We start from the raw sequence: 15,950 nt of genomic DNA, 5'->3' as shown, positions 1-15,950 counted from the left end.
AGTGAGCCAGATAAGATTGGTTGATTAGATCAGTGTCAAATCCATTAATGTCAGTAGGTAGTATTTTTTTACTCTTCCATTTGCCTTAATGACTCCTGACAGCGGAATGTGGTTTGGCAAGGAATCCAGTCACTATTTACTTGTGGAGAGGAGTGTATAATGGCAGAAACATAACAGTCACGAAAGCAGACCATTCAATTTGACTAAAAATCCTAGGGATTATGGCTAGCCACTAATAATCTAAAACATTGACATACCAGGTTGTAGCTGCTTTTAATTTATTTTTCAGTTGTGAGCTTGTTGTTTAAAAATCAGAGCTTTTTTATATTTTTAAAAATATATCAAGTTTCAATTTTTCAATTGTTGTGAGTGTCTGGATTGCAACAGCCTTCAGACAACAGGTAATTGACAAAGGGCACAATTCAAAGCCCACTGAAAGCAATGGGACGTTTACGTCGGCTTTACTGCCTTTTGGATCAAGCCCTACCTCTCTAAAGCAAGGTCTTTGTTTTGATTCACAGAGATATATTCACAGCTTTTTGCCTAATGAGTTACTAATGACACAGGGCCATATCCTAGTCCCATTAAAGTCTCTAACAAACTGCCATTGAATCCAGCGGAACCAGGCTTTTGCTCATAGAGAATTGCTAGAGAATCTAAAAATGAATGAAATCAGCAATGTATTTCCCCCCCCCCGACTTTGAGATCTAATATGAGGTTGGAGCTTGGTGCATTCTCCCCCACCCCCCAATTTGAGATCCTTATCAGAGGATAAGGAAACCTGTGAGCAGGACAAAGCCGTGCAACATTTTATTATCTTTTGTTAATTAAAAAGCATCTTAGTATTCTCCACTTGCTTGTTTCTCTCATATAGAATACTCTTTGGGCTCTTCCTTTTCCCTCCATCGTTCGGCAGGTTCTTGGCTATGGTAAGAAGTGGAACCTTGATAATAATATGCTTAGCACTTCTGAGGCATTTTTCATCCATAGCTCTCAAAGTGCTTTACAAACACTGATAAATATCATCATCTCAGTTTTACAGATGAGAGAAACTTAAGCTCAAAGAGACTAATAGCAAAGTGTAAAATGTTACAAAGCAAGTCATTTGCTGAGTCAGGAATGGAATTCAAGTCTGTACCCTGTCGGTACTGCTTTACAGCTTAATACACCTCTACCCCGATATAACACGAATTCGGATATAATGCGGTAAAGCAGCACTCCAGGGGGGCGGGGCTGCGTGCTCCTGCGGATTTAAGCAAGTTCGATATAACGTAGTTTCACCTATAAGGCGGTAAGATTTTTTGGCTCCCGAGGACAGTGTTATATCGGGGTAGAGGTGTAATGCCTGGTAACGCTCTGTCTGGACCCATTTCTGCCCTTGGCTGACCACATGCTGCTCCCACTGAAGTCAATGGATCAAATTCTGCTCTTGTTTACACTGTGTACATTTGGAGTAAGTCAGTAGAGTTGCTCTGGATTTACACCAGTATAACAAAGTAGAATTTGGCCAAGCCAGGGCAGAGTGTGATCCTTGCCTATATAAGGAGACTTTGGTCGAGCTGTGTATTTTTCCGTGCTTGTCTTTGCCAATGGATCTGTGCAGTTTCCCAAGTGCAGGGCAGGGCAGAGGGGAGGATGGATTCAACCTCACCAGCTATACATATTGGATGCTCAGAATTACTGTTTTTTTTCATACCAAGCTGCTTTATCTCAGGGAAGAAATCGTAACCGTGCAGACAGATAACAACAGAGCCTTTGTGCGCTGTCAACGGGGAGTGCTGCTCTGTCGGTAGTGGGTGGAAATGCCTGCAGACCAGCAGGGCATGCAGATGCCTGCAGCCGGAAGCACTTCTGATACTTGGACGTTCCCCTGCTTCTTGGGCCATTTTCCCCCCTCCTCCCCCCCAGGCTTGGACTCTATTACTAAACTCTCGACTCTCCCTGAGACGCTCGAGACCTGCAATATGGGATCCTCTTACTTTGCTGGCGCCTTGCAATCTGAAAGTATCTCTCCTGTATGTTTAGACATTGGGGCCCCATCCTGCTGCCTTTGTTCACATCAGTCCCTTTGACTGTGAGTAAAGGCAGCAGGATCATGCTCGGGTTTTGGAACCAAGGGTTCACAGAAGAGAATGGAAGATATTTTGTGAAATTTAAAATGTGTTTTTAGAAGAGATGCCAGTGCCAAGTGTGGGCTGCAGCATCCCCACTGATACCTCCCACCACCACTCCCTAATGTATTTTACCTCCATTCTAACCAAGGGCTTTTTATTTAGCATAGTCCATTGGAAATGTAATTGTTTGAGACTTCAGCTCTGCTCTTTTATCCTGATCCAAAGCTAATGGAGTAACTCCCATTCGACTTTGGTGGGCATTGAATCCAGTTCCCACACTGAAGTGGGAGCACTGAGCAAGCAGTTCACTCTGTGTTTTGGGGAGCAGAGAGCTCTTTGCCTCACCGCCTCTGATCTGTTTGGGGGTGGCATAGACCGGTTTTGGTAGGAGTCACCGCTGTCCATTGCTGTAGGGCTGGTCTCTACAGTGTGTGGGGTGCTGAGGGGTGTGAAAGTGAGCAAGATCACTCCTCTGGGCTCTGAGATGGGCTCCCCCCAGCAGAGAACAACAGGCTGGCAACTTAAAATACCATGAAATCTCTTTTTATGGGATGTGGAGAAATCGGTTGCCTAGAAGTTGGTCATTAGCTAAAGATCAAACAAAATTATACTAGAAACTGCACTGATGGTTTTTAAGTGGTTGCTTAAGAGAGGGGACCTGTTGGGGCTGGGGTCCATAGCGTGGGTTTCACTATAGCCAAATAACCTCCCTTTTCTCCACTTGAAAAGCCGAGAAGCAGCCTGGTAAATTACCTGATTCTGTTTCCATTTTTTCTTTATTCCCAGGCATTCAAATGTACATCTGCAACAGAGAACGCTATGGCTTCCTCCCAGTGCCACTGAAATTGCACCAGACACTACAGGAAGACGTGGAGAACTTCATTCACGTGACAATCGAGGCAATGAGTAAGTCAGAGCCTGCCCCATCTCTGCAGAACCATCCCTGGGATGCCAAATACTTTCTTGTTGAATGGTGGCCGTTTGCCACCTGTCTCAGTGTTGCTTCTGTGCTTGACCTGCAGAGCGACAAGGTGGGGGAGTTAATATCTTTTACTGGACCAACTTCTGCTGGTGTGAGAGACAAGCTTTTGAGCTAATCAGAGCTCTTCCTCAGGTCTGGGAAATGTACTCTGAGCATCACAGCTAAAGACAAGATCAAACAGATAGTTTAGCATCAGTAGTTAGCATGTATTCTAAGGGACCATTCAAGGTGAAGTGAAATGGATCAGGTAAAACGTTCACTGGGATTCTGTAAAAGTGTTGTTGGAAGTGTGGGGGAGAGTTTGCTCACTAGATGCCCAGCTGTGTTCTCAGGGGAGTTGAAGGGAGCAGCATCCTATGCTAAGAAGCTCCTTAAAGATTGGATTAAAAATCATGGCTGAGATGTTCGAAGCCACCTAAAGGGATCTGGGCATTAAAAATTAATAGGAGCTGGGCTTCCAAATCCCTCCTTTATCATCCCCATGTGATGGCTGTGTTCCTAGTGGTATCGCAGTCGGTTAATAGGAGTGTGGCTCCCTCCCAGCTCCTGCTGGATCCCCCCAGTTTGCACCAGTCACAGGGAGAATCTTGGTGCTGGAACTAGAAGTGAGCATTGCCAGGGCTTATGCAAAATCTCCTTCTCTTTTATCCATCGGAGTATTTAACACAATATTACACAATAACAAATAAAAGAAGCCAACCTGCCAGCGAAATACCAGACAGATGATTAGATTAGATACAATAGTCAGTCTCCTCCCAGCCAGAGGAGCAACGATCCGGATTGGCTGCTGAGCAGCTCAGGCAGGACTCAAATCAATGGCATGAAGGTGCTTGCTGGAGCTGTGCTGCCCCGGAGGTCAGTGCATAGGTTTGGTGGGGCAACCATTTGTGCAAGGTCATGGATCTAGTGGCATGGTACTTCCATGTGGATCCCATAAGTCTATGGTGTTTAGGACACCTTGCTCCCTGCCCACTTCACATCATCTTACCCCCGCCTCCTGTTGGAGGGCACAATTTCCTTAAAACTCCATGGGGTTGTCTTCAGGGAGTTCTCAACCCCTCTGTCCCAGTCCTGAAGGTTGGTCAGCAATGGGGAGGGGCAATGTGGCCCCAAAATCATTATTAGAGCTGCGGGTTTTACTGATTTTTTGACCTATAATTCCCTCACCACCTCCTCCCGCTGATAAGTCCCCACAGCAACAGGAAAGCTCCACCAGCAGCAACCCCCCCACCAGACCGTTATTTAAATTTCGCCAGAGCTGAAACGTGGGCTCCTCTCTCATCCCAGCTGGAAAGACGTGCTCCAGCATGTGCATTGATACACTGTTCTCTTGGGTGTTTGCAGTCCCGTGGCGTCTGGCTTTCTGCCTTGCGGGGCGCTCCTCTGGCACATGATGCTGATTAGGCTGTAGCATCGCACTCCACATCTAGGTGCCTCTCTGTTCCAGGGGAAACAGTGTAAAGTGATGACAGTGAATTTGACTGGGTTTCTTTGCCACTACGCAGTTCAGTAACCAGCCACTGTGGATGTTTCTATTCTCTCTTTCAGTTGATCATCCTCCATTCGAGCCCTCGCAATACATCTCCATTCCCCCAAAACACCCAGACAAGATGGGATTTGATGAGGTAGGTGTGATGGCTTGTTACCTCCAGGGTGCATTCTGGGAGCTGTTGGAACCACTGTGCCCCCTAACAATTCAGCTGAGTTGGCCTCTCTCACACTGCTCTGCTGATGACTCAGCCAGCCTCTCCAGGCCCGGTTAACACCCAACATGACAGCAGGTGGCGCCACACACCCAACTGAGTTACCTGAGTGCTTTACCTAAGCCACTCATGGACAAACAGGAGGTCCCCAGCCAACTTCCCAGATCCCCAGCCTTGCACCCCTACTGGAGTATAAACCCAGAATTATTTCGTCTTGCACAGCACAGGGGTCTGTATGAGGCAAGCTTATTAATTAATTCGCTCCCGCCTGGATGTGGGGAAGATATGCAGCAGCCTTTGTTTACAGAGCTAGGATTCCCAAACACTTCACTCAAAAAACTCACTGGTTAAGATAAAACATAAAACAAGTTTATTAACAACAGAAAGATAGATTTTAAGTGATTATAAGTGATAGCAAACAGATCAAAGCAGATTACCCGGCAAATAAATAAAAACGCAAACTGAGACTAATATACTAGATAGATAGGATTTGAATTAGCAGTATCTCACCCTGACTGATGATACAAGCAGGCTTACAGATTCTTGAGGCACAAGCTGCATCTGCTTTGCAGCGTGGGTCCCCTTTCCCCATTCCAGAGGTTCTTTCAGGTGTTGAGTTGTGGGGGAGTGAAGACAAATCATGATGTCACTCCCCACCTTATATAGTTTCTCCATATGGCGGGAACCCTTTGTTCTAAGCTAAGTTCCCAGCCCAGTTTGTGGGAAAATACAAGTACCAAAATGGAGTTCAGTGTCATGTGATCTGGTCACATGCCCTTGAGTCATAGCAACCATTACTCATAGGCTGGCTGAAACGCCCCCAGATGAGGACAAACCTTTTCCATGGTCCATTGTCTTTGCTGATTAGCACTGTCTAGCTTCTTCATTGTTTTACCTGAAAGGCTAGCTGTGGGTGTTTCCAACTTCACATCTTTTAGTAACACAGACATAGTAAAACTTCATAACTTCACATACAATGATAGCACATACAATCAAATGAGATATTAATGTTTGGCAGAGTAAGACTTTTAGAATAATACCTCACAAGCCATACTTTGTACAAAATATATCATAATTATATGACAGTGGTGAATATGGGGGTACCATAGTATAGTGCCTGTATGTACCTTTATTTTGTTGTGTGGACATGTGCATCATATAGGGAGCCTGGTCACTCCCACTACAGATAAGGTTGCAAATCAGTTTTCATTTCTATCCTGTCTTCACATGTTCATCATAACTTTCCAAAACATTGGTATGTTGGGTTGAAATTTTCCATGGGATGGATCCTGGTGTCTTTATTTGACTAAAACTCCCCCTGAGCCAATGGAGATCCTTTTGAGGTGTCCACATGCGAATTTTGATGCCTGATTTCATAAGAGCTGAGCAGCTGCACTTGACATCAGTGGGAGCTGTGGGTGCTCAGCATCTTTGGACATCAAGCCTTGAGGTGCCAGACCTCAGATGTCCCAAGTTTGAAAAGCTTGGCTGGATCCAACGTCCAGGGATACCAATGGGAGTCTTTCCAATGACTTAAATAGTCACTGAATCAGGCCAGCAGTGATTTGGCTTCACTTCCTGCAACCATTAGGCTCTACACTTTCTATAGGTTAGGGTTCCTAAGGATAGGTCTCCCCACTCTAGGGTTAAGGTTCCTATTGGTAGGCCACTTGGAATTAGGGATAGGGTTCCTATAGGTAGAGCTCCCAGCCCTGGGGTTAGGGTTCCTATGGGTAGGGCTCCCCATCCTATGATTAGGGTTCCTATGAGTAGGCCCCTTGGAGTTGGGGATAGGGTTCCTATGGGTAGTTCACTTGGAGTCAGGGTTAGGGTTTCTGTGGGTAGAGCTCCCCGCGCTAGTGTTCCTAGGAGGACACTTGGAGCTAGGTTTATGGTTCCTAGGAGTAGGGTACTTGTAGCTAGGGTTAAGGTTTCTATGGGTAGGATTCCCCGCTTTCTGGTTAGGGTTTCTGTGGGTAGGATACTTGGAAGAAATGTTAGGGTTGCTATGGGTGAGTGCTCCCTGCCCTAGGGTTAGGGTTCCTATTGGAAGGATTCTTGGAGCTAGGGTTAGGGTTCCTATGGATAGGGTACTTGGAGCTTGGGTTAGGGTTCATATGGGTAGGGCTCCCTGCCCTACAGTTAGGGTTCCTATGGATAGGGTACTTGGAGATAGCTTCATTATTCCTGAACAACTTTAGCACGTATGGGTTTTTTAAAATTTCTCCTGCTTTCCGTTAAGAAGCAGGGACACTGTTTTGATGACCTCGCAAAGCTGTTAGAGATGATGACTGAAGAGAGTCAGGTGTTTAAACTGTAAATACACAGCACTTTGCATAACTTGGGTTATGACGGGGTCTGTATGTATTCATTGAATATTCTATAATGTTGGTCCTAATCTTTTCCTGTTTGGGAGCCACATTTCCACTGCGGCCTTTTTGTTTTGATTTTACTCAAGACAGTTGGAAACATGTTTGAAGCAGAACCCAGGAAGTTTGGTGCATAAATCATCCATCCTTCTAGAAACTCCTGTCCCTGTAGTGTTAGAGCTGGCTAGCTGCAGTCAGAGGCAAAGTACCAACAGAAAGAGACCGGGGAGGAAGAATTCCAGAGAGAGACTGTGCTGTGAATAAACTGGGTTTACATTTTGTGTTGAGCCAAAAAACCTGCATAGGACCGTGTAGTGCCTGCATGTGTAGCTGCCAGAGACAGTAGTATAGTCACTGAAGAAGCTACTAAAATTGGAGGAGCCTTGTTTTTTGTCTTTAAGATGTTTTGTTTTCTTGGCTTGGTCTGGAGTTTCTATTTATATGGCTTGTGTCATGAAGTGCGGATTCTGTGTGACTGTGTTTGTTTGGTCATCTATGTTTGGAGTCCTGTGTGTGTGTTTCTGGGCTGTTTCTTGCGGCTGCACTTAAATTGCCTGATATTTTATTAGTATTACTGCCTTTGCACCGAGCTGGGACTCAGTCTGGTTTTTATTTGGCCAAGGTTTGTTCCTCAGGCTGCAGGGCTGAACTTATTCTTGCCTGCCTGAGGACAGAAAAACGACCCTGACATTCTGTGTTTTACCTAGGAATGTATGTGCCTGGCGGGGCCTGCAGTCTGCCCTTGACCAGGCAAAATATGTCTGCTTAGCTTGGGCTAACTGCTGCCCGCAAATCTGTTTTCCTGCCCAGGATGTGTCTCAGGAGTACACCTATGATTCTAATTGAATCAGCAGAAAATGTCCAGGATCTGCAGTAATTAAAGATATCCTGCATTGCAGAACCTGCTTCCACTTGTGTCCAGTTATTAGGGTGATGAGCACATTGGTAATCCCAAAGATAGACGCAGCACTCAGTAAAGATCTGTGCTCTTTATCACATGCCAACCCCATCCCCCTTTGAATACAAAAGGGATATATTGTATTGGCTAGAGATTGGCCCAAACAAAAGCCTGGATCCAAACATCCCAGTGTGTTGGGGAAGTTCAGATCCAGCTCCAAACTGCACAACTGGCCCCTGGCACCTGCTTTCTAATTCCATATACAACTGTGCATTAAAAGAGCATTATGGTTGCAAAGTGAAGCATTTAAAATTCAGGAAATGCCACAGTTAATGTTGCCCACACAACCTTGACTCTGCCCCCTGTGTATTTATATTACCCTCCAGTTTCTAATTACTCCGTCAAATACAGTTTTCTCATCCAGGTCCCTCCCCTCATGCAGTGTGGACATTGCCTGGGGAATGTGGCGCTGTTCATTTAGTTTTTTATTCTCACTGCCCAGTGTATGAAGCCCTGCTGCATTTACTGCACATCGTCCTACCTGGAATCTTCAGCTGTCCAGTTAGGGGTGGAGCTCTGCTCAGGCCTACTCTTAAAGCCTGACCTGGACCTGAATCCAAACTGAGCACAGCTGACCCGAAACCGACCTGAGAGTGTTGAGTCATTTTTAGAACTGACCTGACCCCCATTACCCCATGAACCTGGGTCAACTTTATGTCCCTGCCAGATTTCAGGTTTCTGCTCCAGATTTGGTGAGGTGCTAGAATTGGTCCAAAAAGGTCAAATTTTGTAGGTTTTTTTTTAAACAAGGCAAAAGTGCGTTCTTCCCGCCGCCCCCATGCACACACACACATACACGCTTCATTTTTGAAAATCACTGAACGTTCTTTCCTCAACCGTCCCATAAAAATCAGCAGCTGGACTGAGAACAAATATTCTGAATTGCAGCTCAAAAGATAAATGTCTGACAAATTTATAGTAACCCGAAAACGACGCTTTTGAATGGAAATGCTCCTGGAGCTTTAACAGGGTCCAAAACCTGCTGAGCTCTGGCACAAACTTGGATCTGGACTTTGCATTGAGCCAGAGTTTTCTGATGTCTTTCTTAACCCAGATTTTCATGATCAACCTGAAGCGTCGAAAAGACAGGCGGGATCGAATGCTGCGGACGCTCTATGAGCAGGAGATTGCAGTCAAGATAGTAGAAGCTGTGGATGGCAAGTGAGTCTTTGGAAAGATCTGGTTCTGCATAGCAGAACTGTTGATTAGAAGTGCTACCTTGATTAATTTCAGTCAATTCTCTTTGATGCCCTGTGATTATGAGTTATCATTTTTAATGTACTATTTGGTGCAGTTTTGCAAAAAAAAATAAAAAAAATTTCATGCTGTTATTTTATTCTTCTCTTACTCTGATCAGTCTCCGTTAGAGATCCGGTAAGATAATTTAGGCCCAGAAGTAAAGTTTTCTTCAAGACAAAGTTCTCTGAATAGAAACATTGTCATAAAATTAAATAGGGGTATGATAATGAAAACATTTTTGTGGCATTTAAATATTCCCCTGCAATATGTCCAATCCCAATGCTGCAGCATTGTGCTACATCAGTGGTTCCCAAACTTTAACAACCTGTGAACCCCTTTCACTAAAATGTCAAGTCTTGCAAATCCCCTCCTAAAAATGAATATTTCCAGGAATTTTCTCCTTTATCTGAGTATAAATTATAAAAGCGGTGATCTTGGAAATATAAAATTTGTTTTTATGATGCTTATTACACACTATTTATTATTTATCATTACAGTATTTTTATTACATTATGAAAATGGCAACACTCTTCCAAGATCTCACTTTCGTATCTTGTATCACTTTGAATAAGCCTGTTATAAGACAAGGCTCCTATGTTTCATCAAGGAGTATCAGATGTGAAACAGCAAGAAGGTATTTAAGAAGCCAACTCAAAGAGTTCTTCCTACACAAGCATTCAGGTCTTGAGCAGTCCAGGCAAACAACGCACGCTAAAACAAAGCTTAAACTTGTTCTTCTTAATAATTTTAAAAACAATACTAGCTGCCTATTTAATTTAAAAAAACAGCAAAAAATATCCACCTCCCTTTCCGTTGCTTATAAGGAGTCTTGAAGTTTTAATCTCCTCAGTGTGATAGATATGCTTGCTTTGATCTGCTTAACTCTTGGAAGTCCAGGGGCTCCGGGCTTCTGGCCCCGTGCTGCCCAGGGTCCCTAGGGACAGCTCTGTCCGCCATTAGGGAATTTTTTCCGAGAACCCCCTCTAACATTTTGCGAACCGCCAGGGGTTCACGAACCCCAGTTTGGGAACCACTGTGCTACATTATAGTAATATAAACACAGATAAAGTTTTCTTTTTAGTTGAGACTCTAAAAGCAATGTACAAAATCTCCATTTTATACATGGGGAAACTGAGGCACCGAGGTTAAGGCTGGGGTTTACTAAGGGAGTCAGGTGCCCAAATCTCATTTGAAAGTCCAGGGCTGAGTAACTTTCCCAAGGCTTCTCAGGAAGTCAGTGGCACAGTTAGGAACAGATCTTGGGTTTCCTGGTGTGTCTCTGCCTTAGTGGCCTCTCTAGTGCTAGGGCATTAGAACTTGAAAGTGAAACTGACCATAAGCAAATATAATACTGACTACTCTAGTGCTGTTGTTCAAGGTGAGAGAAATGGAAAAGCAAACAAAACTCTTAGTGGAAGGTGAGCTAGGCGTTCTCTAGTCTTCCAGTGTGAATATAGCTATAGTGTTATTAACAATATGACAATGACCCTTCTAAGACTCTGCAGTTTCTTGAAACTGTTGGGGGTGAATGTCCTAAAAAATATCTTATGTTCAGCATGATTTAGATCAAATTAAACTGCTACAAATACACAGCCTATTTTGGGAACTTCCCTAGCTCAGGAAAGTCTTTTCACTGCTAAACAATTTCATTGTTTTTTTGTCTGAGTAAAAAATAGTAACATCTATAAAAGTTCTTAATACTGAAAGCAGCTCTCTCTTTCCTCAGGGCATTGAATACAAGTCAGCTGAAAGCGCTGAATATTGATATGCTACCTGGTTACCAGGATCCTTACTCTTCCAGGCCACTAACCAGGGGGGAAATTGGCTGCTTTCTTAGCCACTATTCTATCTGGAAAGAGGTAAATAATATCTGTGCTCTGGCAGTTGTATTATACTTGGATGCTGTGGGAAGGAAGTAATGTTTTATGTTTAGATAGTCTCTCTTATTTTGGTGTGAATTATCCAGGATCTCACAGAAGGTTCTGATTTTCAAAAACAGGAGCAGCAGTTAGGCTCCTAAGTTCAAATCTGGGCACATAAGCAGCCTGATTTTCAAAAGTGCTGAGTACTGAGCAGCTCCTATTGTGCGGTCAGTTTGCAAACAGCTCCCAGCCTGTGTGACTGTGTCACACGTCTGGGTTGTGGTCATGACATTTTTCACAAAACTCTTAGCCACCCTGTTTGGGGCAATGTTGTGCTTGGGGAGAAAAAAAAAATGAAGAAATTTTGTTGCAGGATTTCACCTCTGAGTTTTTTCTGATTCTAAACCTGTGTAGAATTGAATGTCACCAATTTTGATGACCATTAACCGTCATACTGATCAAAGAGCATGGGGGGCTCAGTCCTGCTCCCAGTGGGGAGCTCGGCATAGCTTCAGAGGGTGCAGAACTGGCCCCTCAATAGCATATGGGCCATTTCAGTCTCATTTGAAAACATCCCTTTTAGGTGGTGAACAGAGAGCTGGAGAAGACTCTCGTTATCGAAGACGACGTGCGCTTTGAGCATCAGTTTAAGAGGAAGCTCATGAAACTGATGGACGATATAGAGCAAGTCCAGCTAGACTGGGAGCTCATGTAAGTAGTCTTGTCCCAAGAGCTTTCACTGTCCTAAACCAGCTGGAAACTCTCTCCCCTGCTCCCACATGAACTGAGCATTTCAATAATATGGACGTACCCTCATAATAATCAGACAGGGCTGCCTGCGGGGAATGCAGCATGGAAGAATAAAATCCCAGAGACTCAATAATGGGGGTTAATTTTAAAGGGGCTGGAATAGCTAAAACCTCCATCGAATGAAGTACATTGCGGGTACTCTTTGATAAACAGGTGCCCACAGCGATATAGCCATGGCCTCCCAATAACCCCAGTCCCCCACTCTGAGCTAATTCCTGTGACACAGGGTGCATGTGCTCACTGTGAGGATGGGGGAGGAACAGGGTATTTGAACTCTTTTGTTTAGTCATTTAAATACAAACTCATTCTCACAAAGAGAAGCAAGAGGAGAATGGCACCGTCTAGCCAGCAAACAGCCTGAGCTGGAAATCTTTATGTCCTGTTCCTGAAAACAATTCCAAGTTCACTGCCAAGGGAGCAGAGTTCGAACTGGCCAGCTGGAGAAGGGGGAGAAGACCTTCTAGGGGGCTCCTCCCCATGGCAGTTTTTATAACCCCCCTGCTGTTTGGTGCTTTCTGGCACTCAGGTTATGTGGGTCCCTGGATCAGTGCCTGTGACAGTCCAAAAGCAAAACGTTTTCTCTTCAGATGTATTTTTATAAGGGATAAGCCGTCTCTGGTGGCGCTGATTTATCTGGGCTTCATCCAGAGAAGGGATAAGGCTGGGGAATCACACCAAGCCTCCTGTCTGTAGGATGATGGAGTTTTAACAAGAGGCTCCTGAGAAGCCTCCAGCACCTCACTGGATGCGCACCATAGAGAATTCAAATCCTTGCTTGGGTCAGGATGGCACATTGGTTTTGGGACCCGTAGTCTCCTTGGACTGCACGGGCAGATGTGGCACTGGAGAATTCCAGGAGTAGCATTTGATTTGTGGGTGCACTTTGGACCTGATCCATGGTCCAGTGAAGTCAATGGAAAAACTCCCACTGACTTAAAAGGCCTTTGATCAGCCCTGGTTGAAGTGGGAATGCCTGATGTCCCAGTTACAATATAATTGCACTGCAGAGCTGATCATGGAAACAGGCCTTAGTTTCCACTGCGGTGGGTTTTTCTCCCCTTCAGCTACATTGGTCGGAAAAGGATGCAGGTGCAGCGCCCTGAGAAGGCAGTTCCTAACGTAATGAACCTTGTGGAAGCAGATTACTCTTATTGGACCCTGGGGTATGCAATCTCCTTTGAAGGGGCTCAGAAACTAATTGGGGCCGAACCTTTTAGCAAGATGCTGCCTGTGGATGAATTCCTGCCGATCATGTACAACAAGCACCCTGTGTAAGTAAAACCCCTTCGTTGCTTGGGAAGCCAGCCGGCTTTGCGTGAGCTGTACCTTGCTAACTGATCTTAAACTGGACGTTGTGTAGCTAATTATACAGTGCATCTCCATAGCATAACCTAGTAGGCGGAGCAGAGGACTGGATATTATGATTCTTGGATATTGCCAGCACTGCTGCAGATGTTGGGCAAATCTCCGGAACTTTCTGTGCTTGAATTTATGTAATAATATCCTACCTCAGAGAGGTCTTTTGGGATTCATAAATTTGTATTTTTGAAGCAGCTGGTGATCTCTGATTGGAAGTAACTGTATAGGTGTATTATTATGATTCTATAGATAGTGCCTACTTTGGAATGCCTTACCTGGCATAGGACCTGGAAAAGATCTCTGGGCAACTCAGAGCTTTTCTTTTCAAAAACCCTGCTTTTAGGGCTTTTTCAGAATCTACATGGCACCTTCCTACTTCGCTGTGTTGCAGAATCCAGGGTTTTCATTTCAAAGGTGTGTGGGGCAGGGAGAAGTCACATCTTTTAACCAGCTCCCAGCCAGACTTATCAACATTGTCTCCCTCTTTGTGGGGAGAGCTCTGCAAGGCTCTCACTCAGAGCCCCGGAAAGTAATGTGGATATCAAGATACGGGAGGAATCTGTTTTCAAGGGTGGATCTCCTTGTTTTGTAAGAAAACCAGGGTTTTTTTTAATTCTGACCTAAAGCTCCCCCTAACCTTGTTTCCAGAGTCCAGTTACCCATTATGACATCTCCCCAAAAGAATTTGGGGTGCCACATCATTGGTCCCTGCTTCCAACAGGTGTGCAGTGTCTCTCTGACAATTGTCTTCTAGTCCTGTATACAGGCTTAGTGGAACCTTTGATAACATATCTGAGACAGGCCTTTGTTCTGCTCCGACAGCCATTTCCCCTAATTGGCCACACCACTTACTCTGTGGTAGCAGGGTACACTCTTTGGCCTTATCTGCATCAGTAGCAGCTTCTCTGGTGGTAGGGACACTGGGAGCACTAATGCAGACAGGCTGCCATTGACTAACCATTGGGTTGCCCAGAACAGGTCTAGATGGGATTGGAAGTTGTGGTGCTTAAAACGCCAGCGGCTAGTTGATCACTTTGCTAGCAACGGGGGAGCTGTGCTGGTAGCAATGCCATAGAGGGAGATTTTAAGAGACAAAGTATAGACAAAGCCTTTGTTATCTCTTGCTCCCACTGGAGTCGATGGGAGTTTTACCATTGATTTCAGCGGGAGCAGAGTTAGGCCACCCCTGAACTTATCTAAAAATGGCACCCCAATGGTGCAAATAAGAAATGATACAGAGGCCCAGCAGTTGAATACCAAATGCCAACTCACATATCCAGGTATCTCTGCCATGCTGGGGCTACAGTCACAGTAGAATTTCCAGATGGATCCAATATGCTTCCTGTCCTGTTCTCTCATAGAGTGTTGCTATTCAAATAGCTGGAGGGTCCCGCTCCAGAGGTGGTTGCTCCCTAGTGGCAGATGAAGTGCATGGTTTCTGAAATACTTTGTCATTCTTTAGGATCCTTTATTTTATTGTATAAAAATCACTTTTCCAAAAGGACTAATAGTGTCCTCACTGCTCAGTTCATCTCAAGCCTTCAATCATTTGCCCAGGTTTCACCCTGTGATGAGCATCTAACCCTACCGACTAGTCCTAGCTCAGTAGATTGGCTCATAACCGATGGAAAGGCAAGGCAAGCACAGTGGTGCTGAGCAAGAGTTATTTCTGCTAGTGATATTTGTTTTCCTTTCTTTAGAGAGAAGTACAAGGAGTACTATGAGTCCAGAGACTTGAAAGCCTTCTCAGCAGAGCCCTTGCTTATTTATCCGACCCATTACACAGGGCAGCCGGGTTATCTCAGTGACACAGAGACATCCACAATCTGGGACAATGAGACCATGTCGACTGACTGGGACAGAGCCCATTCCTGGAAGTCCCGGCAACAGGGCCAGATCCACAGCGATGCCCAGAACAAAGATGCCTTGGCCCCCCAGCCATCTCTCGATGCATCGTCGTCGAGGGACGAGCTATGACTGCCCCCCTTGCTAAGTGACTCTGACAACAACAGTGGAACCTGCCTCACAATTTAGCTTTCACCTAGAAGCTTCTAGAGACGTCAATGTGCTCTCCTTCTCGCCGTCTTTAGCGGCAAAGCAAATTGATTGGATCCGACTGACTTAACCTAACCAATCTTTATTTTTTTGGGAAAGGGAGTGGGGGGAGGGGCTTGAACCAGAACATTCCAGATTGGCAGAAAAACAGAGACTTCTAAAAAGCGTATCGTAAACTCCAGTCCATTCTCACAAGGGTTCGTAACTTTGAAACCTCTGTGGAGTGGCGAGCTGGCTCCATGGCGCACTGAGTTGACACTAGTAATTACAAAATTTCCTTGAATGACGTCTTTCTACAGTTCCTGGTGTAGAATACTGTATTTATAAAGATTAATATATATAGGGGTTCTGAGGTGGACACGTGTAAGTCCTTTCCAGATAGTTGTCACTGTGCTGCTGCATAACATTAACTGTTGTTGATTTGTGTTTTTTAACCCCATTCTCTGAGAGAATGTGTGTGTGTGTGTGTGTGTGTGTGTGTGTGTGTGTGTGTGTGTGT

The 15,950-nt window shown here is 44.8% G+C and overlaps 1 protein-coding gene across 1 annotated transcript in view; it reads left to right on the top strand.

Moving 5' to 3' along the window:
- Positions 1–15,950, top strand: part of LOC113407255 (procollagen galactosyltransferase 2-like) — an 86,887-nt gene extending 70,937 nt beyond the window's left edge. Inside the window, exons 6-12 of the mRNA XM_026655550.1 lie at positions 2,901–3,020; positions 4,645–4,721; positions 9,181–9,287; positions 11,092–11,224; positions 11,811–11,938; positions 13,102–13,308; positions 15,097–15,950. Coding sequence (XP_026511335.1) covers positions 2,901–3,020; positions 4,645–4,721; positions 9,181–9,287; positions 11,092–11,224; positions 11,811–11,938; positions 13,102–13,308; positions 15,097–15,373 — 1,049 coding nt within the window. The 3' untranslated portion in view covers positions 15,374–15,950. The remainder of the gene's footprint in view (positions 1–2,900; positions 3,021–4,644; positions 4,722–9,180; positions 9,288–11,091; positions 11,225–11,810; positions 11,939–13,101; positions 13,309–15,096) is intronic.

The sequence above is a fragment of the Terrapene carolina genome, unplaced genomic scaffold (genome assembly GCF_002925995.2).
Source record: "Terrapene carolina triunguis isolate 2854851 unplaced genomic scaffold, T_m_triunguis-2.0 Scaffold210, whole genome shotgun sequence".
Classification (NCBI taxonomy): Eukaryota; Metazoa; Chordata; order Testudines; family Emydidae; genus Terrapene; species Terrapene triunguis.
The sequence above is the reverse complement of the archived record's forward strand: the minus strand, read 5'-3'. Positions and strand labels throughout refer to the sequence as shown.